General features: G+C 38.4%; 1 protein-coding gene across 1 annotated transcript in view; it reads right to left on the bottom strand.

Annotated features, from left to right (window-relative positions):
- The window catches only part of CNTNAP2 (contactin associated protein 2), a 2,193,843-nt gene that overhangs the window by 1,032,138 nt on the left and 1,134,607 nt on the right, over window positions 1-27,098 (bottom strand). Inside the window, exon 10 of the mRNA XM_043463954.1 lies at window positions 20,069-20,218. Coding sequence (XP_043319889.1) covers window positions 20,069-20,218 — 150 coding nt within the window. The remainder of the gene's footprint in view (window positions 1-20,068; window positions 20,219-27,098) is intronic.

Here is a 27,098-nt window from a genome sequence, read left to right as displayed (position 1 = left end):
CCACAAAAGGATGGCTCAAGAATTAACGATTGAAAGAATGTGAACATATAGTAACAACACAACAAAAACAATAGTTGGGCCAGAAGAATTGCTAACAATTTAAATGATAAATCAGCCATATAGAGTCACAGACTCTTTAGTTCCTCCCTGAAGGACATAGATAACAGTTTGATGTGCATTTCAGAGTTGTTCTGCAGATATTAAAACTCTCATCAGATGGAAGAAGTTAACTGCATGATGACCATGAGCACAGAGCACCCATACTGGCTGAAGCCTGAGGACTGATGACATTAACCCCAAGGACACCTATTACCTTACTATCAACCAGTCAGAGAACTGTGCTCAAGCTGATGACCCTGCCTTTAAAACACCTTCCCTGAAACCCCTTGGGGAATTCAGGTCTTTTAGTATTAGCTTCCCAGATTGTTCTGGAGAAGGCAATGGCACCGCACTCCAGGACTCTTGCCTGGAAAATCCCATGGACAGAGGAGCCTGGTAGGCTGCAGTCCATGGGGTCGCTAGGAGTTGGACACGACTGAGCAACTTCACTTTCACTTTTCACTTTCATGCACTGGAGAAGGAAATGGCAACCCACTCCAGTGTTCTTGCCTGGAGAATCCCAGGGACGGGGGAGCCTGGTGGGCTGCTGTCTATGGGGTCGCACAGAGTCAGACACGACTGAAGCGACTTCGTCGTCGTCCCCCCCGGATTGGGCTTTCTTTCATCACAACCCAGTGTCAATAGAGTGACTTTATTGCACCCAGGTGAGCAGACACAAATTGGGTTCAGGAGCAAAAGGTTTGATGATGCCTGAGACAGAAGAATCCACATTTCTCAACACCACAAACACCATACTAGCCCTTTCAGACTGTTTAAGCCAGTAATAAGTTGAGTCTCTGTCAAATACTGCTGAATGTTATCCTAATACACTTGCATTTCTTTTTTTCTATACAAAGATAATATTTTTATTGCTGTATTTTTTTACAATATAGAAACTCTACATTTAACATTACTCACACGAACATGCAAAGAAAAAATACATTTAACTGATAGTTACCATTAGACAGTTTTACATATCTTCAAAACTTAACTTCCCCACAGATAAAAATGTATATACACTTAAAAATTTTTAAGAAGTATAATTGACTAAAATTTTGGAAATTCTTGAATCAGTAAAAGCCTTCTTTTATTAAATCTATCTGACACAATGTGTTTACGGATGTCCTATTTCAGGAAGCAGTATCTGTCCTTCCTTCTCCAGAGGATCTTCCCAACCCAGGGACCGAACCTGGGTCTCCCGCATTGTAGGCAGATGCTTCACCATCTGAGCCACCAGGGAAGTCTAGTATCTGTCCACCAGTGGGCAAAAAACAAGTTTTGTTAAATAAAAATTTTATCAGCAATTTTCATAATGAAAATACACATTTTATGTTAAAATAATTTCATTTTGCCCATTTGTACTTTTAAAAATAATCCCAACAAACTGTATTATCTCTCTCTCATTCTGCACCTTCTTGTATTTATTTTTAGGTGACTTAACTCAGGGCTTCCCAGGTGGCTCAATGGTAAAGAAACCACCTACAGTGCAGGAGACCTGGGTTTGATCCCTGGGTTAGGAAGATCCCGTGGAGAAGGAAATGGAAACCTGATCCAATATTCTTGCCTGGGAAATCCCATGGACAGAGGAACCTGGCAGGCTACAGTCCATGGGATTGCAAAAAGTGTCGGACATGATTTATTAACATCAACAACAACTTAATTCAGATTTCATATCTTCCATGAAACCTATGGAAATTTTCCCTTTTAAAATTCAACAATGTTGTAAAACTTTGGTTTTTATAAATTAAATTTTACTAAGATTCACTTTGTCCTTCTCTCTTTCTTCATACAATCACCTTACAAAACATTTCTATGTAATTTTAGAAACTCTTTCTATCCATATAAAAATATTCTTTCATTTTGATTTATCATTCTCCCCAATTTTTTCTTTTGTATTTCTAATTTTCCAGTTAATGAGATTAGATTCACATCAATACACAGTGTTTTTTTTATTTTCTAATGCTGCATTTTCTTTTCTTATTTTAGCCTCCATTTTATGGAGTCTAGGATTTTCATTATCAGAATCCAATAAATATCTCTTTTCCTCCTGCATTCTCCCCAAATCATTGCCTAAATCAGTGTTTCTCAAAGTATGCAGAGAGAAAACTACAGGCACTAAGATTAACCAGGAAAATGTCCAGCTGTCCCTCAAAATATTAAATGTATAATTACTATATAACCCAGCTATTTCATTCCTAAGCATATACTCAAAAGAAAGAAAAATATGTGCATACAAAATCTTATACACAAATGTTCACAAAACCACCATTCATAAAAGCCAAAAAGTGGAAACAATCCAAAGTCCCATCAATTGATGAATGGATAAATAAAATGTAATATAGAATATAATACTAAAATATAAAATATAAAACTAAAATATAAAATATTTTATATATGCTACAATTGAATACATGCTGAAAACATTATGCTAAACAAAAAAAAAAAAGTGAAAGTTGCTCAGTCATGTCCAACTCTGACTCTTTGCAACCCCATGGACCATAGCCTGCCAGGCTCTTATGTCCATGGAATTCTCCAGGCAAGAATAATGGAATGGGTAGCCATTCCCTTCTTCAGGGGATCTTCCCAACCCAGGGATGGAACCCAGGTTTCCCACATTGCAGGCGGATTCTTTACCATCTGAGCCACTAGGGAAGACCAAAACGAAAGAAGTCAGTCATAAAAGACAACCTACTATGTGATTCCATTTATGTAAAATATTCATAATTGGCAAATATACACACGAAAAGTAGATTGGTAGTTGCCTGTGTCTGGAGGGTATTCCAGGAGAATGCTGAGTGGCTCCTCATGAATGAGGATTAATAATGAGGCTTAATTAATGAATTAGGGATTCCTCATGAACCCCTAATAAATCTGAGATTTTCACTTGGGGCCATGAAAATGACCAAAAATTAGATTGTGATGATGTTTATACAACGTTGCAAATATACTAAAAAGCATGAATTGCATACATTAAATGGTGACTTTTATGGTATATTAATTATATCCCAATAAAGTAGTTAAGACAAAAAAAAGAAGTCATCTGGATGCTTGACTAAAATGCAGATTTCTGGACCCTACCTCAGACCTACTGAATTAAATTTTTACTAAGGATATAGCCCAACACTTAAACTCTTTTATATTCTTACCTTTTATATTATCTTTTATATTCTCACCCTAGAATATTCTTAGTCTCAGTAAGTTGTGAGAGCGTGTTCTAAATCATGTATTACCTTAACAAATAAACAAAATCACTACTTATCAGTACTTGACTCAGTGGTTAACTTTGCACCAGCCTGGCAAACAGTAGAATTACTTCTATTTCTTCTAAGCTCTGACATAAATGGTTTTACCTCTCAGCTTCACTCAGCCTGATCACTTGGATTTCCACCCTGAAGAACTGAAACTTCTCCTTTGATCTTTCAATTCTTTTTTTTTTCCACATACAAGATTAACAACAAACTTTCCAGGAGCCAGTCTCCCTTTACATAAGTTTTCTGCCCTTCAAATACACTTTTCTTTGACATACTAAACCTAAAACCATATACACATATTGAATTCTGGAGTCACATTCCTTAGTTTGTTCAATAACCCACGGATAACAGAAAAAAAATCTGAAGGTGTTAAAGAATTTCATTCTATTGATGACTTTCTGGGGTGTCTAGATTTTCCCAATAGTAACATCACATAGTGCACCACTGGCAGAGAACATCTTCATTCATATTTGCTCACTGTTTGATTCATTAAAGGTCTGTGAAAGCAGAGGTTTCCACCCAACCTCAGGCCTCTGTGAAATAAGAGTTAGTGAGTGTTCTTGTCATTACAGATTAGATTCACTGGAGCAATGATGCTGTAGCATTTTTAGCACTTATTATTTTTGGCACTAATTGTGTTAATTGCAGGGAAGGGAGATCAAAGGACCCAGATATTGGAAAGGCTTAGGAATGTTTTGATGGGAAAGGTATTAGAAATGATACAACTTAAGGGCTAGATGCTGAAGTTGACTGAGATGAATGTTATTAAGAAGGTCTTTGACTTAAATTCTCACATTCTCAACCCCACCTCCCGTATCAGAGAAGACTTGAAATTTTAACCTTAGAGATACATCATATTTTAGGGTCTTAACGGCAGAGTGCCTTACAAACTCCTTAATACTTAAACTTCCCTTGGGAAGTAGATAGCAATTCTTAATTATTTGAGGGATAGCTAATTGCTAACATAGGCAAGTGGGAATCCAAAAGTAAGAGAAAGTTTGGGGAAAAAAAAAGGTGAGAAATTAGCAAATGCTCTACTTAGCTACTTATTGGATAAGCCAGACTGGAAACAATAGTTTAAGTCTGTGGTCTTCTTTAAAAACTCAATAATGGAAAAAAATTAAAAAAAAAAAAAAAAACTACATACCCAGAAAGAACTTACTTTCTTGTTCAAAAGGCAAGTTTACATATAAATAACTGACTGTTTAAAAGAAAAAAAGAAATAAAACAAGGAGGCAAAGACAAAGAACAATTTGGTGGTTTAGTTGCTAAATCATGTTAGACTCTTGTGACCCCATGGACTGTAGCCTGCCAGCACAATTATAGGCACTGGATTCCATTTTTGTTTCGTTTTTGTACATATAGGAATATTATAATTTGAATTTACAATAGTTAAAATTAAAAAGTACCTGAAATCATTTCTCCTATTTGTTTGGCCATAGAAAATTAGGAATGTGGATAGAAATAGCAACTTTATTAGAAAACAAAACAAAATTTCTCTCTGGTTTACAAAGAAGTTCTATGGGAGAACTTTCTAAAATTATCTTTTTCACTTATGCGTGTCATTAATCAATAGCTTGAGTGCTCAAGATCACCCAGGTGCTGGTCATATCTCCCTCCCTGTTTGAGGAGCAGAGTTGGTTAGTCTAATGGAGGTCCACAGGTGTTCTCCTGATGAGGCCATGCCCCCCCAGGCTACGCCAGTAAACTGCTGGGGAGAGCGAGAGAACCAGTCAGGCCATTTGTGATGGATGTGGGGCTCAGTGCTTTGCTACAACCTGGGCCTCTTCTTACACAGTCCTCCTTCTTCCTCACTCTGTCCTCAGGTATCAGACCTCCTCTTCCTCTTTTGGGTGGGGAAGATCCCCTGGAGAAGGAAATGGCAACCCACTCCAGTATTCTTGCCTACAGAATCCCATGGACAGAGGAGCCTGATGGGTTACAGTCTGCGGGGTCACAAAGAGTCAGACATGACTTAGCAACTAAACAACTAAACAACTTCTTCTTTTACTCCTCTATCCTTTAGAGACATTTTGCTCAGTACATCTTTCAGTGTCTAATTCTGCCTTAACATCTGTTTCTTGAAGCACCTGAATTGACACATTACTCATGAAAAAAAGTATAAATGTCTTTTTCTTTCTTTTTTGGTAAAGCATTGTAAAATCAACAGGATAGGGTAATCTATAAAAATACTATGTTCTCCAAATAATAACCTAAAGCACGTATCTCATATTTGCATGAGACATACAAGTCATCACAGTTTTAAAATCTGCACAAAAAAAAAAAAAAAAAAAAAAATCTGCACAATATTTTTCAGCTTAAGAGCATTTTAGATACAGAAAATAATTTCTAAAAGAGACATACAAAAAAATCAAATTCAATTTACATACTTATAGAGTTAACTGTGTTATTTCTGCACTCAAAACATTATGCTCTTTGAGCATAGTGATTGTAAAATAACAAAATTAATATAAGGAAGAAAAGATCTTAAAAAAAAAAAACCCAGAGTAACAATGATAAATAGCCATAAGGTTAAAACAATTTCTGCAAGTCAAAGAGTTTTTATAATTTCGTGATTATTTTCTCCTTTGGAAAACCACTTACAATTCTCTCTTAAATCTGAATATTCCCAAGGCAAGTCAGTCGTAAGAGCCAGAAAAAGGCAAGGGCATGTAGAATATCATAGTATTTATAATGATGATTAGCCCAAATCATAGTTCTCATCAATTTTGCTTCTAGGAGGTATAAAAAGGTCTTTGGAATTGGGGGCTATGCAATGACTACTTTCTTATCTCCAACAGAGAAACAGTTTCTGATGAGGTTAATATATTCAATTTCACTGTGCAATTCTCTTCCTCTTCTGTGCTCTTTTCTTTTATGCATGTAACTAGAAAACAAACTAAAATGACCAAAAGTTCTTTGGGAATTGGATTGAAAAAGAAATGTCTTTTCATGTTAATATTCTCCTAATGGAAAGAAAAGGCTCAAAAATGTATTTTTTAAAAGTGGGGGAAAATTTTTGCTTAGAATAGAAAATATTGATCTAATATTTTTATGGCAAGTGGTTTTTTTTGAACAACCAAATTCTTTTAAAGAAATTAATAATTGAGAAAATTTCTAGGTTAATTCACTACAGGTAAGGAAAGACCAACTCCCTAAAGTTGAATAAGAGAAAAACAATCATGTGTAAAAATGAACCAGGGTGAAATAATAAAGCACACAGAAAAAACATATAAATAAAAATTAATGAATGTGTTTAAAAGCAATAAAAGAAAAATGAATTCCAGGTATTATATAATGTTAGCCAATCCAAATCAAATTAAACTATTAACTCACTGCAAAATCACTGCAGATGGTGATTACAGCCATGAAATTAAAAGACGCTTATTCCTTGGAAGGAAAGTTATGATCAACCTAGATAGCATATTAAAAAGCAGAGACATTACTTTGCCAACAAAGGTCCATCTAATCAAGGCTATGGTTTTCCTAGTGGTCATGTATGGATGTGAGAGTTGGACTGTGAAGAAAGCTGAGCGCCGAAAAATTGATGCTTTTGAACTGTGGTGTTGGAGAAGACTCATGAGAGTCCCTTGGACTGCAAGGAGATCCAACCAGTCCATCCTGAAGGAGATCAGTCCTGGGTGTTCATTGGAAGGACTGATGCTGAAGCTGAAACTGCAGTACTTTGGCCACTTCATTCGAAGAGTTGACTCATTGGAAAAGACCCTGATGCTGGGAGGGATTGGGGGCAGGAGGAGAAGGGGATGACAGAGGATGAGATGGCTGGATGGCATCACCGACTCGACGGACATGGGTTTGGGTAGACTCTGGGAGTTGGTGATGGACAGGGAGGCCTGGCGTGCTGAGATTCATGGGGTCGCAAAGAGTCAGACGCAACTGAGCGACTGAACTGAATGAATGCATTTAAAAGCAATAAAAGAAAAATGAATTCCAGGTATTACATAATGTTAACCAATCCAAATCAAATTAAGCTATTAACAACTTACAGGAATCCCTAAGGTTCTCATTTCTCATTCTGCAATTTAACAAATTGTTAGTTGGAAAAACATGACTCTTGCCAATAATACTAACCTAGTATTTTAAAGGGACCAGATTTTTGGGTATCCAAATATTTCAATATTAATAAATGATGTTCAATACTATATAAATGTAGATTATGGCTAACTTTCATTTTACTTTTTGAAAGGCAATAAATAACTTATCTCCCAACACCCTCTAAGTTCAGTATAGTTGGACCATGGATGGAAGGAAGACCAAGAACAATGATTATGACTAGCGCATGTTTTCAAGTTAGAAATCTATCCAGTAGAAGTTTATATGTAAACTCACACGTTTAAAGGCCATTTATTTTATAGCAGTTGCTTAGCTTTGAGTTGCTGTTCTCCATTTGCTTGTTTCTGAGTGATAAATGCAGTCCCCATATCAGAGACTAATTGGAATGTTAGTTGGCCAAGTCTGGTTTTAAGTCCGTAGATTCTTGACTCTTGCTATACCCCTGATGTAACACAGCATAAAGGGCATCAGGGCAAGACTCAAGAGGTTTGAGAACATATTCAGAACCCATCGAGGAGACAGAGGATGCAGGGAACTGTGAAAGTGTGTGTGTGTGTCTGTGTGTGTGTGTTGGGAGGCTTAGTCCATGGCCCCCTTTTTGGAAGGAGAAATGACAGGTTATGCATGGATCCAATACCAGCAGCAGTTTCTGATGCACGATCAGAAACAAACTTTAGAGAAATGCTGTCAGGGGGACCACAAAGCGCAGAAGAGAGAAGGGAAGTGTGGAGTAGAGGCAAGGCTGAGCTCAAGGCTTTTGGTCAGGCTGACTGGTGTCATCTTGACTCTGTTCTGTATATTACGGCCCATAACCCACCTGTCAGCAAGTCCTACAGGCTTGACTTCCAAAAATGTTTTCAGAGTTGACCGCTTCGCACCTCTCCACTAGACTGTCTCCCTTTATCGTCCAGATTATTGCAATAGTACCCACTGCTTTCACCATACTGCTCTCTCATCTGCCTAGAGTCTTTTTTCCAAACAGCAGCCTTAGAGATGAGATTAAATTATGCCATTCAGCTGATTCAATCTTCAAACAGCCTCCCACCTCACTCCCCAACCTCCGGGGATATAATGTCTGATGGTCTGAGGTGAAGCTGATACAACAAAGACACAAATAATGTACACAATAAATGTAATGCGCTTGACTCATCCCAAAACCGTTCCCCTCCTCTCTGTCCATGGAAAAATTGTCTTCCATGAAACCAGTCCCTGGTCCCCAAAAGGTTGAGGACAGCTGGTGTAAGAGACCCTACCCAGGCCAGCCTTCAAAGGCTCCAATTCCTGAAGCCGTGTGGCCCCCTTTCCCCAAGGCCTCTATGCCCTCACATCTGTGTAGTATTTACACTGCCTTTTCTCTCTACCAGGGATGCTATTCTCCACGTCTCCTCATGGTGTGCTTCCTCACCTCAGGTGCCATCCCCTCAATTCAGGATTCCCCCACCAAATTATCTTAAAAAGTAATCTTTTACATGGCCCTTCCATAAGACCTTCCTTACCCCTTATCAAATTTATTTTCTCCAAAATTTCCCCAGGTTCTTTATCTCAAATGGAATGAAGGCAAATATTTTTTTTTTCTGAATGTACACTGAGCTAGCATGAATAACAATACCCAGTTTTAGTAACTATTTAGGAAACAGAATGATTTGAATCCTAGATTTACTCCTCATCAGTCATACAGTGGTATCTATACTTAGATTAAAAAAATTGCATCTGATCTAATAAAAAATATTTTATCTTCAAGACCCTGAAAAGTTATACCTATGAAATATAATACTAGAATCCCAGTGGCTGTTCTCTGCCAGCACAATTGCATTCTTTGCCTAAAATTCTCTGCAGGGAGAGGCAAGTGCCAAAAGCTGACACCCTACGTGAGGACAGAAGTCCTCTAGCCCTTTTTGCATGTAACCATTAAATGTACCCATAAGGGACTGCTGATTAATTTATTCAATTAATAAATACACAGTGATAACTATTATGCATCAGGCATTTTTTTCGAAACACTTGAGATACACCAGAAAACAAAAACAACCAATATCTTTGTCTTATTAGTGCTTATGTTCTAGTGGAGATTCTAATAATAAATAATGAATATATTAAAAAATGAAGGATATAAAATGTTAAAGGTGATTGAGTGCTATGTGAGGGGAGGGAAGAAAGAGTGAGACAACATGGACCAGGGATGTCAGGGGCAGGAGGGCGTAGGGGACAGAACGGGCTGGGGCAGCAACGAGAGGGCCTGGCTGTCTTCCTGGAGGAGGTGAGATGAGGGCAAAGTCTCCAAGGAGAAGTGTAAACCAGAGAAGAGTCCAAAAGCAAAATAAGAATCAACAACAATGACAAAAAAGAAGGGTCTAGGGAAAACAAACAAACATTATAGGGACAACAGAAACAGTGGTTGCCTGGGACAGGTTAGGAGTGAGAACTGACTGCAGGGGACAGAAGGGAAATTTGGGGAGCAATTGGGGAAATGATTTAAAAGCTAGACTGTGCTGATGGCTGACTACCATATAAGTTCACTAAAGCTCATGGAATTGTACACTTGAAATATGTGGACTTTAGCATATGTAAATTTTATCTTAGTAAAAACATTGAAAAGAGAGGGAATAAGAGATATAACATTAGAAAGCATAAAATGAAACAAAATAGAAAAATATGCACATAGAAGACTTAGAAATCATAATCAGAAAACTGTAAAAGCAGTTTCTTTTATTCCTTTATCTGTACATTAGACCAGACATCTGATTATATTTTTATTTGATGCCTCAAGTCCAGAATCCAGGACACATAAAAGTACTTTGTGATTGTTCTGCCAACTTAGAGAGGCTCTGCTGCTGCTGCTAAGTCACTTCAGTCATGTCCAACTCTGTGCAACCCCATAGATGGAACCCCACCAGGCTCCTCTGTCCCTGGGACTCTCCAGACAAGAATACTGGAGTGGGTTGCCATTTCCTTCTCCAAAGCATGCATGCATGCTAAGTCACTTCAGTTGTGTCTGACTCTGTGTGATCATATGGAGAGCAGCCCACCAGGCTCCTCTGTCCACAGGATTCTGCAGGCAAGAATACTGGAGTGGGTTACCATTAATATCCAGTTATTCGATCAAACACTCATCTAGATGCTGTTGTGAAGGTGTTTTCCAAATGAGGTGTAACATCCACATTCAACTGATATTAAATAAAATAGATGATCCTTGATGATGTAACCCTCATCCAACCAGTTGAAAGGTCTTAAGAGCAAAATGGATAGGGCTTAGAGTAGGTATACATTAACAAGAGAATTGTACAAATCAAGTAAAATGATAACTTTATAAAGAGACACATGGTAATATGAGAGCAAAAACTATAAATCCTATGAGGGTAGAGATTCTGTCTCCTTTTTGTATCAATATGTCACCAGCATCAAGCATAAACATGAGTTATGTGAAAAGCTCCATGGTCTCTTCAGATATAAATGAATAAATGTAGATCCCTATTCTATAACAGAAAGATAAATGCATCTTTGGAGAGAAAGTCCTTAAAGATAACCAAGGATTTGGAGAAGCAGGCCAGAAAAAGATAATAAGATTTACTATTATTTCAACTAGTTAAGAGAAAATTGAACATTGATCTAATAACAGAGTTGAAGGATTTCAATTCTCAAAGTAACATCACATATGTTTTCTTTGAAGGCATTTCTTGTGAAAACACATAATGTGCAAAACAGCACAGGTACCCAGCATTTATATTTCAGCATTTATATATTATTTATATATTTTATAAATATACTTATATATTGTATATAATATTCAGTATTTATATTTCAAATATAGGTATGATCTTACTCCAGGAAGAGACCAGATACATAGCCATGGGTGTCAAAGATGTTCTTCTGAATTTTCCTGGTTGTTTTAATATAAACAACTCTATGGGAACACTTTATGATATCTTCATGATTCTACGCCTCTGTTTTATGGCTCGGCATGTTATACAAAATTCCAAGACCAGTACAGCATGCCATTAGGATGACAACTTTTTCTTAAATATGTGCAACTTTGGAAAGGTCATTTAAACTCTAATGAGGGATGTAAAAACTGTGGGAATTCATCTTCTTTTCATGTACTCTTTTGTATGTGTGTGACTGTTTTATTTCCAGCATGATTATTATCTACAGCCAGAGTCTACTATCTTCATTTCGTTGGTAGTGATAGTTCTCATCATAGTACAAATCAAGTTAAATTCCAAGTTCCTCTATTTCTGAAAACTTCCAGGTCAGCTAAGCAGAGTAGGTCAACTCTCCCCGCCCCCACCCCCTCGCACCTCGTCTTTACATATGGTCCTGCCGCAAGAGTTTGCTAACTCCAAGTCTGCGATAGTTACTTTTATGTGTCAACTTGAGTGGGCTAAGGGATGCCCAGATAACTGGTAAAACATTATTTCTGGGTGTGTCTGTGAGGGTGTCTCCAAAAGAGATTAGCATTGGAATTAGTAGACTAAGTACGGAAGATGGCTCTCACCAAAGTGGGTGAACCTCATCCAGTCTGCTGAGAGCCCATTAGGACAAGAGGACAGAGGAAGGGCAAATTCTGTCTCTCTTTTTTTGACCTGAGAGTCTATGTTCTCCTGCCCTTGGACATTGGATTAGACTTTGGGACTTATACCAGCAGCCTTTGAGACTAGGAGTTAAACCACTGGATCCCCAGGATCTCAGGCCTCTGGACTATAATGAATTGCACAATCATATTCCTGGTTCTCTAGCTTGCAGACATCGGATTGTTAGACTTCTGGTCTCCATAACCCTGGGAGCCTATTCCTATAATAAATCTCTCTCCCTCTCAGACATATATATATATATATATATATATATGGTTATGTTCTGCTGTCTGTTTCTCTGGAGAATCCTGATTATTAAAAAGTCTAAACTATATGCTCTTATCCTCTCTAATTGTTTCTTGAACATGGGATACACTTACAAAACAACAATTGCTTTTCATATCATTTGCACTTCTGTTTTGTTTTATTTGCACAAAGCTTTCTAACATTTATCAGAGATGAGTTCTCACTCACCATAACCTAGTGTGGTCAGGGAATTTTTTCAGAAATATTTTCTATTGATTTCCTTAAAATTCTATGTGCTTAGTTGTTCAGTTGTTTCTGACTCTTTGCAACCTCATTGACTATAGCCCACTAGGCTCCGCTGTCCATGGGGAAATGGGGTCCTTGCAGATGTAATCAGGTGAAACAAGGGAGTGATGGTCACCTAATAGATCTCTAGTCTGATGACCAGTGTCCTTAAAAGAAGAGGGAAACCTGGACACAGAGAAACAGTGAGTAGTGGTTTGTTAAAGATAGAGGCAGGGATTGAAACAATGCATCCGCAAGACCAAGGGAAACCAAGGATTGCCTGAAACCCCTAGACGGTAGGAGAAGCCAGAAAATACTCTTCCCTGGAGCCTTTTGAGAAAATCAGGCCCCACTGATTCTTGGGCTCTACTGAACCATGGCTTCAGACTTCTAGCCTCCAAAACTGTGAGGGAATAAACTTCTGCTATTTTAACCCACCAAGTTTGAACTTTGTTACACATAGACTTGGAAGCAATACAAAGAAGTTTAAGATTCACTTTCAGACTACTGAAAGAAACATCATCTAACATGTGCATGCACGTGTTCAGTGGTGCCCGACTCTTTATAACTCCACAGATGTAGACCGCCAGGCTCCTCTGTCCATGGGATTTCTCAGGCAAGAATACTGGAGTGGGTTGCCATTTCCTCCTTCAGGGTATCTTCCTGACCCAGGGATTGAACCCGAGTCTTCTGCATATCCTCTATTGATAGGAGGATTCTTGACCACTGAGGGACCTGGGAAGACCCCCCTAACATATCATATCATTTGATAAAACAGTTCTTCCTTCATTTTTGTGGAGAGTAGCAAAAAGGGGCTAGAAAATATACCTCCAAACAACAGATTTTCTCACAGGTGCAACATCAGGCCCTTCAGAGGAAGGAAAACTGGACCTTCAACAGAATGGTCCTGCACATAGTCTGGTGACAGACGGGTCAACCCAGGAATTCCTGAGAAACCAAGTGGGAAGCCTAAGTTGTGGTATGTTTTAGATCACTAAGGACTTCCCTGGTGGCACAAATGGTAAGGTAAAGAATCTGCCTGCAATGTGAGAGACCCGGGTTTGATCACTGGGTTGGGAAGATCCCCTGGAGAAGGGAATGGCTATTCACTCCAGTATCCTTGCCTGGAGAATTCTATGGACAGAGGAGCCTGGTGGGCTACAGTCCGTGCTGTTGCAAACGGTTGGGTATGACTGAGTGACTAACAGATCATTTAGGAAACGTTTAGACACTCAAAAGTGTGTGGGGCTGGTTGCATTTTCCCATAATAACAGCCAGGGAACACCAGCCCTGGAAACAAATCTTTCATTTGCTTCAATGAAAACTGCTTTATGTATATATTTGAGACAGGCTAAGATCTGCAGCCTGGGACACTTTGCTGCAATATTGTAATGCTTACACCTGGACTAAGGTCTTCTTGAGGAACACAATACAAAGAAACTCTAAGGGGCTAAAAATCACTCTGTGCATTTGCAGTTGGGGCAAATCCATGACAAGAAGATACAAAAAGACAAAACAAAACAAAAAAACCTACCACTTCTAAAGAGCTGAGAGCAAAAACAGGGTGTTGGAACAAAAACAGAATCTGGAGCCGAATCTGGAGCAAAAGCAGGGTACTGAACATGTTCCCTGCACTCAACAGCATCAGAGGGGTGGGCAAAACACCCAAGCCGCCTCTCTGCCCTGATTCCTGGGCACATCCCTACCCTCTCCCCTTGGAAGGACCCGGTTTGCCTCCCTTCCATAAGCAAGCCAGCAAAAGAACCTGCTGTTTTTTCTAACTCTGACCTGATGCAGCAGGGGCTCCCAGAAAACCTTGCCTGAATTTCCTATTTGGCTTCCGATCAATTTCTACTGACTAAGGTGTCTAAGAATCCTGGTGGGTAACATATTTACATATCAATCTAATAGCTATTTAGAATTCATGCTCTATTTCAATGAGGAATAAAAGGTTATATGTATGTGGGCTTCCCAGGTAGCACTAGTGGTAAAGAGCCTGCCTGCATGCAGGAGACAGAAGATATTTGTTTGATCCCTGGGTCGGGAAGATCCCCTGGAGGACAGCATGGCAACCCATCCAGTATTCTTGTCAGGAGAATCACATGGCCAGAGGAGCCTGGTGGGCTACAGTCCATAGGGTTCCAAAGAGTTGGACATGACTTAAGTGACTTAGGACGCATGCATATGTGCATATATATACAAATATATATGTGTGTATATATATATATATATATACACACTAATGAGCTTAGATTTGTAACTGGGAGGGAACGTGCCCTTTCACTAAACTTTATTAATTCAATTCCAATCAGACTCTAGCCAGCCCCCAATCCTATCCTTCCCCCCTTCTCTCTTGCCATTTTCACCTGGTCTGATACTTCTGAGAGCTGCCACCATCAATGTGTTCCTTAGAACTCCCTTTCTGAATAGATTATCTCTGGAACTTTCTTACATCTCCTCTTGGCCCCACAGCTCCTTTGGCTTCGTTTCCTTTCAAATTAAAACACAGGGATAATCAAAATACCCAACCTAAAAAAAAAAAATGTTTTTAAATTTAAAAATCTTTCTACTCTCTCAGGACCATGAGCCTTGGCCTGTATCAGAAAGCCAATTATCAGGTAAGCAGTCAATAATAAATTGAATTATTTTGTTTATAATTCTTATGATTATTAAAATTAATGAAGTGTTATGAAAAGGAATTCAAGCTAGGAGATAGAGAAAAAAGCTAAAGCAGTTAAAATAACTTTCCTTGAGGAAACATCCCAAATGAATAATCTTTCTTTTTCTGTTTATTCCCAAGAAAGAATAAGGCGAGATAATTCTCCGAGCTTTAACGTCTGATTGAGAGTGTTACGGAGGAGAACTAAGAGCTTTCCTGGGATGAGCAGGGAGCGGGCGTGGGGAGAGAGAGCTCCACGCTGGGGCGTTCCGACATCCTCTGGTGGCAGAAGCAGCTGCGTGGACAGGACTTAACTTCAAATTAAGCAAACTGTGGACATGTTTAAGGGCAGGACACCATCACTTAAGGCTTTCAGCCAGCAGGGAAGCAATTTGATTTTTACTGACTAAGGAGGAAGAGTCAAGCAGTTGGTAGGAGACCTGAGAGAAACGCATGATCTGAAATCTGAAATTTTCCTTGGAGAGGGCTGTATTGAGTGAGTTTAAAAAAGACCCCAGGTGAATTGGAAAGGCAGTCAGCATTTAGCATTCCCTGGGGTCAGACCTTGTGTTTAACAGGTGATGCTGTTTAATGTTCACAGAGCAGATTCTATTGCCTTTTAATAGATAAAGAAGGTAAGATAAATGATTAAAATGACCTATCAACTAAGTGAAGCCGTGGCTCCAAATGAGGTGTGTATGATTCAAAGCTTCCCATGTAGAACAAAGTCAATTCTCCTTTCCACTAGACTAATATTCCTTAAGACATCATCATTACAACATCTGCGACTTTAAATTTTCAGCACAGACAGCATGAAGTATGTGTGCGTGTTTTAAGTAACAGTCCAGAGGCGGCTAGCATTCTAATTAGGCAGCTGCATGCCAGAGGTGGTCACGAGCATGCTCTCAAAAACACTGCGGCCGCTCCAGACGTGACTGGTCCAGGATTGCTGCTAACTATTCCTGTCATTGGTTTTTGAAAGTCAAATTGAGTTTTCGTTTGTAAAAATGGTGGTTTGTCAATTAGCATAAGTGTCAGGTTAATGTTAGGAAAGAGATCTCAGTGGTGAAATTAAAGATATTAAGGATATGTATTTTGGCAAAACATCTTTTAGAGACAGTCACAAACTGTGTGAAAGTGGAATAAGACTCCAGTGAAGTCTGTGGCCTGAAGCCGTGGAGATGATCCTAGATTCTGGATCAGTGAATCTGTGCCAGCTATTAGCTTAGGAGCTTTCTGTTGCCTGGCACTGGGTCTGGGTATAGCCGAATTCTGCCTCTAAAATATTGCTATAGCTGCCTGAAGAGAACAGTTTATTCAAGAGAAGGCAAGGCAGAGAGTGAGGACTTCAGGGACCTGACGAAGGAGTTTGCATTAACAGTGTTGCTCTTTTTAAATAAATGTCTGTATGGGCACCAGGGGCTTCTCTGGTGGCTCAGGGGTAAAGAATCAGCCTGCCAATGCAGGAGACATAGGTTCAATCCCTGGGCTGGGAAGATCTCCTGGAGAGGGAAATGGCAACCCTCTCTAGTATTCTTGCCTCGAAAATCCCATGGACAGAGGGGCCTGGCGGGCTACAGTCCGCAGGTTTGCCAAAGAATCAGACACGACTTAATGACTAAACGGCAACCACAACATGTGTACCAGACCCTGACTGGGGCTTCCTTTCACTGCTCCACGGTGGAAAAACTTTCTGAGAGTAGCTATTTCTTACCCATCTCACTTGTCAGTGGCTGACGTTGTTTTTCAAAAATAACCTAGAGATGAAAGGAGACAGTAGCATGGACGCACACACACTGTCCTATGTGAAATAGATAGCCAGTGGAATTTGCTGTATGTCTCAGGGAACCCAAACTGGGGCTCTGTAACAAACTAGAGGGGTGGGAAAGGGTAGAAGGTGGGAAGGAGGTTCGAGATAGAGGGGACATAGATACTCCTATGGCTAATTCATGTTGCTGTATGGTAGAAACAAACCAATATTGAACAGCAATCATCAATCAATTAAAAATAAATAAATATTAAAATCTAACAGATACTCATGCAAATTGGCTAAGCTACATCTACAATTCTGTTCCTCAGATCCCTTGTTTCAGAATCACCTAAAGTTTAGAATTCTTCAATTTCTCAGCATCCTGCATTCTGAAGTTCTAGGAGTAGGGCCTGAGAATCTGGATTGTGACAAGTTCCTCTAGTGATTCTCCTATGCTCTGAGGATTTAGCCAATGAAGATATAACCAAAGAAGCGCCATGATCAAAGAAGCTCAAAGTATTTCTCAATGGCAGAACAAAGACCCAAGAGGGAGGAAATATGATCCTGCCCACTGGGTCTGAAAAACCAGAATCTGTAAAGCAATAGTAAATAGAACACTATAAAGCCCTCATATCCTATAAACTCTATGCCATAAATTTGTGTTATAGCTTTTTGCCTACCCATCTAGATGGAAATAGATCAAAACTTGCCTTAAGCATTTGGCAAGGTCATTCATGGCCAAAGATATTCCACTGTCATTTGGATGAATCAGGATTATCAATAGCTTTCCAACGGACTATTGTGATCCATTTTCTGACAGCAATGAAGACTGTTAGCCAAAAGCCCATCATGTTAAATATGATTTGGGAAAAAAACCAGTTTAGCTCTTGGGTTACTTTTTTTTCACATCAGTAAGTCCAGTTTATTCACTCATAAGACATCTTGTCTGGCTTTCATCTGCTCATCAAATATTTATTGAGAGACTTTTAAAAAACATGTAGCTCTAACTGCCAATGAACAGCCACGGAAGATTAAAGAAGTGGGGGATCTAGTTTAAGACTTCTATCTCTGAGTTGTCACTCATTGTCACATTGTGATGCAGAGGGGAAAAATACCCCGTGCAGGAGTCACAGGTCTTGAATTCACAGGCTGGCTACAGACTCAGTCTAAGTCTGTAAGCTATACTGCAAGTCAGTATAGCTCATAGGGCTTCTATTTCTTCTTTTAGATAATTATGAATGAAATGCATGCCTCATTTATTTTTCAGTTTGCCAATTCATTTATCAATATTTATTGGTCATCTACTAAATTCCAGGAATTTCTATAGGACCTTGGGGGATACAGCAAGAAACAAGATAAACAAGATGACTGTTCTCAAGTAGGCTTATTCTCATAATTAGACAAATTTTAAATTATTGATATAAAAACATTATTTAATATGCAAATAGATATAGGAATATTAATAGGTATATTTCAGGGGAAAATATATGCATACATATTTTTTAAACCATACACCAAAGCCTTTTCTGAGGATGAGTGTGTGCATGCGTGCTCAGTCATGTCTGACTCTGTGACCCTATAGACTGGAGCCCACCACGCTCTTCTGTCCATGGGATTTCCCAGGCAAGAATACAGGAGCAGGTTACCATTTCCTACTCCATTTCTAATGATACAATGTATGCTTTTAGATCTCATATTGGGTGATTAGAATAAGAAAGGTATAATCTCATGAAAGACATATTGATCTAAACAACACACCTAGTATTTTAATAAAATAGATCCCTATATTTAATTAATGAAAAAATCATTTTCTGGCAGGATGCATTTCTCAATTAGAAAACACACCAGGTCTGTGCTTCAACTATTGCATACATAGAAGTAGAATTTATCATTTGAGAAATCTTCCTTTCCCCTAATCTTTTTTTTTTTTTTAATTTTTTTATTAGTTGGAGGCTAATTACTTCACAACATTTCAGTGGGTTTTGTCATACATTGATATGAATCAGCCATAGATTTACACTTATTCCCCATCCCGATCCCCCCTCCCACCTCCCTCTCCACCCGATTCCTCTGGGTCTTCCCAGTGTACCAGGCCCGAGCACTTGTCTCATGCATCCCACCTGGGCTGGTGTTACTTAAGAATTAAGACATCTGTGATAAAGTGGCTTCATGTAAGGCAACCTGTGTTAGGCAGCCTCTCAGAATGGTCCCATTTAACCTCTCATTCCTTGTGTAATCCCCTTGCTTTAAGTGTGGGCTAGATTTAGTGACTTGCTTCTAACTGTGCATGACAGAAGTGATGGGATGTGCCTTCCAACTGTATATGACAGAAGGCCAGATTATTAAAAACAACAGCAAAATATTTATAGTTTCTATCTTGTAAACTTTCTCTCCTGCTTACTGGTTTTTCCCTCTCCCTAACCTTTTTGCTACCCACTACCCCACTTCACTTCTCTCAATCCCTCTGTCTCTCTCTCTCTCCACAAACACACAGGCACACACTGCCCCATCATCTATAGCAGAGACCACTTGAAAAACAGAGGCCTTGAAGGATCACAGCTGTATGGAGATGAGCCGAGGTCCCCCGCCAACAGCCAGCACAAACGGTCAACCAAGTGAGTGGACTTTCTTGGACGCGGACCCTCCAGCCCAGTTAAGGCTTCATATAGCATAGCCCAGGCCAACAACCTGAGAATAAGCTCAGAAGAGCTGAATCATTTCTGAATTTGCAATCTAGAGAAGCTGTGAGATAATATTACATGTTTGTTCTTTTAAGCCAAACATTAAACTAATTACTAAGGTTTGGAGTAATTAGTGACACAGCAATAGATAATAATATATAATCCAAGGACATGATTCTTAAGAACAATATTTTAAGAATGAAGGGATTCAAAATCTCATGCTTTATACTTAGAATATTGGGACTAGGAGAAACTGTTGACAGCATGTTAATATTATCAAGAAGAAATAATAAATTTACTACTCCTTTTAGTTCGGTGGGATTACAGAATTTGTCTGCTTTTACCTGAGATCTACTGAGTCCACTGAATCAACACAAAAACTTCATAATCAAACTTTATTGAAACTCCATTTTTAGCAATGCATTAGTTAGCCAATTAAAAAACGGTAGTCCTACCTCCGAAAAAGTACTTTTCGCCAGTTTTAACCTGAAGAGGACTGTTAGTTCGAACTGCCGAGGCTTCATCTCCATCGATAGTGAGAACAGCAAAATTCTCCTTCGCTAGGAAACGGACTTCATGCCACTGGCCATCATTCAACCCAGAACCTGTTAAATACAAGAGAAAAGACCATTTTTAAAAAAAGATTATTTAGTTTTAAGTAATGTTTAATATCAACAGAGCTTTGTAAGTAAAAATGAACATATTTTGATTTAGGAAAATTCAGTACAATTAATATCTCACATTTCTTTAATATTATAAATCATTCTCTCCTCCACTGGACCAAGTAGGGCATAGCAGTGAAGGAAAATAGAACATGCCATCCCAGAAAACGCTATTTCAGCATATTGATTATTTTGAAAAAAAAGTTACTTAAGAAACAGCCAGCACAATAAGGATACTCTGACACCCTCTTTGTCTCCCTGAAAGCAAAAAGTAAGTCTTTCATGTGAAAAAATTCCCTCCCTGTACTACGGAGGCTGTAACAGGCTTCCTTATCACCAGGAAGAGGGAAGTTAGGGCCAAGAAGACTGTATAAACAATCCTTATCCTTCTTAATTTGCTACCCCAAGCCTAAATTTTTGTCAATTCTTCTTCACAATTTTTTTTTTTCCCTTTGTCTAAAAAGGTTTAAAATCTGCCTACACTGGTTACTTCTTTGAGTCTCATATTTCTGTGAGTGCCCACACATACAAAATTATACTTGTTTTCCTGCTGCTAATCTGTCTATTTCAATTTAATTGTTAAACCAGCCAAAGAACCTAGAAGGGAATAAAGGACAAGTCTTCCTCCCCTACAGCAGTTATTTGTGCTAATTGACCACTAATAGGTATGAAAAATGATACCAGGATTATCTAATCATTTACAAATAAGATATCATTATAATGAATTAGGTTATATTTAACTAGAGACGAACAAAATAAATGAACTCCCTAACAATCACACTTCACTCTTGCCTAGTACAAAGATCTTTAAAAACAAAATCTATTTAGTTCTCCATTAGACAGAAAAATAACTAAAAGTTACTGTTCAGTTTGTATTCATTTTACAAAGAATAATTAGAGAATTAAGGAGCAAAGACAAGAGAACAGCCTTTGAACAAAAGTACCTGGAAATAGTTCAAGGAATACTAAGACATACACAACAGTGTCTAAGACACAGACACAAGCTCTGAGTCAGAGTGGCTTTCTTTCACCTTACAAAGGCCTATGCAAAGGGAAGATAGTTTGTTCTAGACTGTTCCAGATAGCTTAATCTAGAGTCCATAGGTAGAAGTTACTGAAGGTGCACTTCAGCCTCACAAAAGAAAGACAAGCCTAGCATGGAAAAGTATCCAAAAACGGAATGAGAGAAAATCGATGAAGCAAGGATGATGGTTCCAAGCCTCTGATCAGAGGTCTGAAAACTAAAGCTTACGGGCCAAATACTGCCTGCTACCATCTGTTTCTGTACAGCCAGGGAGCTAAAAATAGTTCCCACATTTTAAAATGTTAAAAATAAATGAAAATAATAACAATATTAAATTACATGTGAAAACTATATAAAATTCAAGTGTTTGAATCCACATAAAATCTACTGGAATACAGCCAAACTCATTTGGTATATATATCGTCTCTCTACAGAGTCAAACAATTGCTGCGGAGACCGTATGATCTACAAAACCTAAACTGTTTACTGAGTCATCCTTTTCCTTTATAGAACAAAGCATAAACTAGTGATTGGTGTACATTATTAAACAGAAATACCACTTTAAAGAAAAAATCAGAAGGCCTCTTGGGGCTTAAAGATAGCCACATATAAAAGGCATTAACTAACATTATACTAGTAAATATTATTTCAAACAATCACCCCCTCAGGCTTTTTTTTTTTTAAGATTTTCAAACTTTTACTTAGTAATACTTATTGAGCACATTTTATTTCAGTGGAGGAAAACAGAAAACCCAGCCCCAAAATAATTAATACTAAATAATTTTCAAAATATGAAATGTGTAATATAAACCATTACATAAAAGTTTTGTACTCTGAAATTCCTGTGTAAATATACAGTCTTATTCTAAAAGGGAAGTCCGTTAGCTGCCAGACAAGCAGTGTGTTTACTGAAACAATTCCTTCTCTATTAGGTTGCTTTTGGGTTCCCGTGCAGAATTGATCCATGGACGACGATACCTTCACCATAATATTTTCTGTTAAAGTATAAATCTGGGGTTAATGTTAATCAGCCACAGAATTGTATGGTTTTGATTTTGTTTTTGCTCCTATAGTGTGATGAACCCTGCTTTGAATCACATTTTGAGGTATAGGTCCCAAGCACAGCAATGTTACAAATGTTTCACCCTAAATAATAACACATTCAAAGAAAGTCATTTACAAGATACCTTAGGCAACTGGGCTTTCTGTTCTAAACTGTAGACCAGAAAGCCTTTCTAAAAAATTCTTATGAAAACCTCATCATAAAGTTAATTTATAAATGGAAACTTATCAGTTTAATTGTTCATTACAAAAAGGTCTATTATTCTATCAGATTAAAATAAAAAGATTATTTTTTTTTTAAGAAACTTAATCACTAGAGAAATTGGACCTCAGGAAAAAAGTAGCCTTGTTGATAGCATCCACTGCTCCACTGCTGCTTCTGCACCTGATCAGTGATTTCTATTCATTTTTATTCCAATTACTGTTTTGAACTGTTAATGTTAATGACCAAGAGTGGTTTTTTTTTTTTTGATAACATGGTTAAAGAGAAATTTTAAGAAGCAACACATTTTCCTTTGAGCAATGGGTCATTTTTGGCCCATGGAAAAGTGATTCATTGCTCAAAAGAAAATTTGTTACATCTTAAAATTTCTCTACAACCACATGTTATTAAAAAACCACTCTTGATTTTTGCTTTATTATATTTGGGGCCCATTCCTATCAGATTGCTGAGGCATACCTCTTGATGATTAACAGTAACAGTTCAAAACAGTATTCCCCAGAAATAACTTTTTTTGAATTACTATCCCCAATAAATAGGTGAGAGAACGGAACATAACAATGTTTAGCATTCTATACATAGTAACTGGAAGAACTGGGAACTAGGACTCAGACATACCTAGTTCCAGAGCCTGATTTCTTATAAACAGCAAACAAACAAACAAACAAAGAAAAACAAGCAACAATTAAACATGGCATGTAGACTCTGTGCATCCATGATCTCTTATACCACACACACACAAACATTTCCATTTGCCACCAGTCTGGAGGGAGCTCAGCTTCTGGGGTACCCTTGTTTCATACAGTATCAGAGTTGCAAATAAACCGAGACATTATCCAGTTTCAACTGACAATTTTTAACATTTACATTATCAGATTTTTGTTGTAATGGAAGATCCGACTACTACATGTCTTTCAGTATTTTCTTACATTGATGTTTTTTACCTTAAAATGCAATATGAATGGGAAATTTTTGAGTTTGAGAAGCAAATTCTAGCACTGTTTCCCCAAGGCATATTAAAGTAAGCCCAGGAGTATTCATTTAAATCATCTCTATACTTTGTGAAACTCAGCAAACAGAACTGTGTGCTCACTCACTTCACATTATCATGAGTGGATAAATCAATGATCGTGAACACGCTATCTTTTGTCAGTTTGTTGGACTGAGATCCTAATTGAGACCTTTTGCACTTGAACAAGTTTTTACCACTACTCAGAACTCAGTCATTAAATTTTACGGCATGAAAAAAGAAGATGCCACAGTTTCAGCATAATTTCCCTCTGTTTGTGTCCATTCCCTTCAGTGTAAGGGAGACCTGAACAACTTGGTATGAAACACAACTGATGAATGTGCCTTTATCATTTCCTGGGCCACCAGCCACCTGGAGGAAGTAGTAGAGAATTAATTTTGCTTCAGAGAAGCTCTATGAAGAGCCTCTCTGAGGTATTAAAATAAATAATATTGTTTAGTATTTTTAATTCATATGAAATGGAATATTAGCAAAATATAAGAACTTCTGGAATTTAATATATAACACTCACTCAGAATAGGGGTTTCCCAGGTGTCTCAGTGGTATAGAATCCACCTGCCAATGCAAGAGCTACAGGAGAGATGGGTTCGATCCCTGGGTCAGGAAGATCCCCTGGAGGAGGAAATGGCAACCCACTCCAGTATTCTTCCCATGGACAGAGGAGCCTGGTGGGCTATAATCCACGGGCCACACAGAGTTGGACACGACTGAGCACTTTGACATTCATTCAGAATACTGCATTTGATCATAAGATATACACCTACAAGTATCAGTATAGTATTCAGGGGAAAAAATGTATCGTCATCCCAAACTTTATTAGAATCCTATGAGTCATAACCAACAAAGAACACATCACCAAACAGGATTAAGGCATCACTTCTCATTTGCTAGTAAAGTGGTAGTATCCCTTCACTCAGTATTCTAGAGCTACAAATGTCCCTGGGAGTGGAGAGACTCACCAGGGACCTGATCCATAATCCTGGACACAGTGGTGTCTTGGTGGCTGGAGAGAGACTCAGGACCGGACCGAAGTAGGATGCTGTTAGTTACTGATAGTGAACAAAGAGACTCAAGTCTCATACAGTTAACGCTTCCTAGGAGCCTTGGATGTGCCTGGCACTACCTAACTCGGTACAGGTCAATCTATTGCCTTTTCTCAATAGTGGGCAGCAAGATGGCAGAAGGGCAGGAAAACAGTGTGCTGGCCAAAGGACTGACATGGAAGCCAGGCTGCCTGATTCTGCTCTGACCCTGGTCAGCCTCGGCAGTTTACTTAACCTTTCTGTGCCTCGGGCTCTCTTCTCTAGAAAGCAAATAATTGTATCCATGTTGTAGACTGGTTCTGAGGAGTAGATGAATTAGGGATTGAATAGTGTTAGAACAGTGCCAAGTACCTAGGAAACAGCATAACTGTATCTATAACGTTAGGTCAAAAAACAAGGAAGGTTGATGAGTTCATTTTGCAAAGAAAAAAAATCTGAGACTTGAACAGAGTACTTTTTCTTTGGGGGTTATTGCATTGCAATTACACATATTGGTGTAGTTATAACAAGCCTTTTAAATAAGACAGCAATATAATAACAATGTGGAGGTGATGAATATATACATGAGACCGAAAAAAGTGTCCTAACATTACGTTAATTGACACTTGAAACTTAGAAAATGTCCAGTGACTGCATTAGACATGGGGGAAATTTCTGTAATCAAACAACTTAGAGCTGAAGATGATTTGTTCTGCAAAAATGTGTTAGATGACTCACAAAGTTATGACAAACTGATGTGAAGAAATTTGAACAAAACTATTTCCCAAAAGTGAGAGTGAAAAATGAACTTTCTAAATTATTTATGTATGTAATTAAAAAATTAGTAATTAAATATTAGAAGCATCTTTCACCCACAGCCCTAAGCAATTCTATATGCAAGTTAAGTCCAAAGGTACTCATATTATCTCCTTGGGAACATAGGAGATTGTCTTACATTTGGGGTCCCAATGGCTTTAGGCTGACAAGCTCCATATGACATGGAGGTGGATTAGAAGCCAGGGGCATCTGACTTACAGGCTGACCCTCAGAGAGGCCAAACAGCATAAGAGGCTAGAACACAGACTCTGAAGTCTTTTGCTCACCTAATAGCTGCACCTTCAGCAAGTTAACCACTTTAAGCCTCAGTTTCCTTTTCTATTAAATGAGATTAGTGAAAATATCTAATTCATAGGATTGCTATGAGGATTATGTGTATATATTGTTACTTAGTGCCTGGCACATGCAGGCTCGGGTTCCCAGGTGTCACACACAGAGGCAGCAAGTTAGCTCTCAATAGATATTAGCTATTGTTTTGTATTCAGTGAGTAAGACTAGCTCTCTAAATACCAACTTGAGTTGTTATACATTAATTCTGTAAGTATTAACTATTCAGTTCAGTCGCTCAGTCATGTCTGACTCTTTGCGACCCCATGGACTGCAGCACGCCAGGCCTCCCTGTCCATCACCAACTCCTGGAGCTTGCTGAAACTCATGTCCATTGAGTTGGTGATGTCATCCAACCATCTCATCCTCTGTCGTCCCCTTTTTTTCCCGCCTTCAATCTTTCCCAGCAACAGGGTTTTTTCAAATGAGTCAGTTCTTTGCATCAGATGGCCAAAGTGTTAGAGCTTTAGCTTCAGCATCAGTCCTTCCAATGAATATTCAGGACTGATCTCCTTTAGGATGGACTGTTTGGATCTCCTTGCAGTCTAAGAGACTCTCAAGAGTCTTCTCCAACATCACAGTTGAAAAGCATCTATTCTTTGGTGCTCAGCTTTCTTTATGGTCTATTATGAAATGATTAAAAATCGGTTTTCCTTATGAATAAATACCTGCTTCCCCATATGAATCCTATAGTGCAATAAGTCTTGAGGAATTTGGGGGTTGGGGAAGACTGCTATGTACGAAAAAGTAGTGCAAGTGTTAGTCGCTCAGTCGTGTCTGACCCTTTGTGATTCCATGGACTGTAGCCTGATAGATTCCTCTGTCCATGGAATTCTTCAGGCAAGAATCCTGGAATGGGTTGCATTCCTTTTTCCAGGGGATCTTCCCAACCCAAGGATCGAACCCAGGCTTCCTGAATTGCAGGCAGATTTTTTACTTTCTGAGCTACCAGGGAAGTTCCAGTTTCTGGTTAATACCAAGGTCAAAAATTTCTAAAGCCAACCTTGAGCTATATAATAAAATAAGGCTTATTCCTTCATAGTTACAGATGCACTTTCCTTCCCCAAAATGTTTTTCTTTTTTTCCAAATACATTATTCAATAGGTATGGTTCTGAATGTCTGTGGAATATTTCCAAATTCTAAATTCAATTCCAAGCAATGACTTCCCCTGATGACCAATTTTGAGGAGACTGATATAAACTGGAATACATATTTTCCAAAGTATTTTTGTTTTAAAAATGGATACTATTGCAACAATTTTGTTGTATGTTTATAAAGATTATTTGAATATACTTTAGGA

The sequence above is a fragment of the Cervus canadensis genome, chromosome 3, assembly GCF_019320065.1.
Source record: "Cervus canadensis isolate Bull #8, Minnesota chromosome 3, ASM1932006v1, whole genome shotgun sequence".
NCBI lineage: Eukaryota > Metazoa > Chordata > Mammalia > Artiodactyla > Cervidae > Cervus > Cervus canadensis.
The sequence above is the reverse complement of the archived record's forward strand: the minus strand, read 5'-3'. Positions and strand labels throughout refer to the sequence as shown.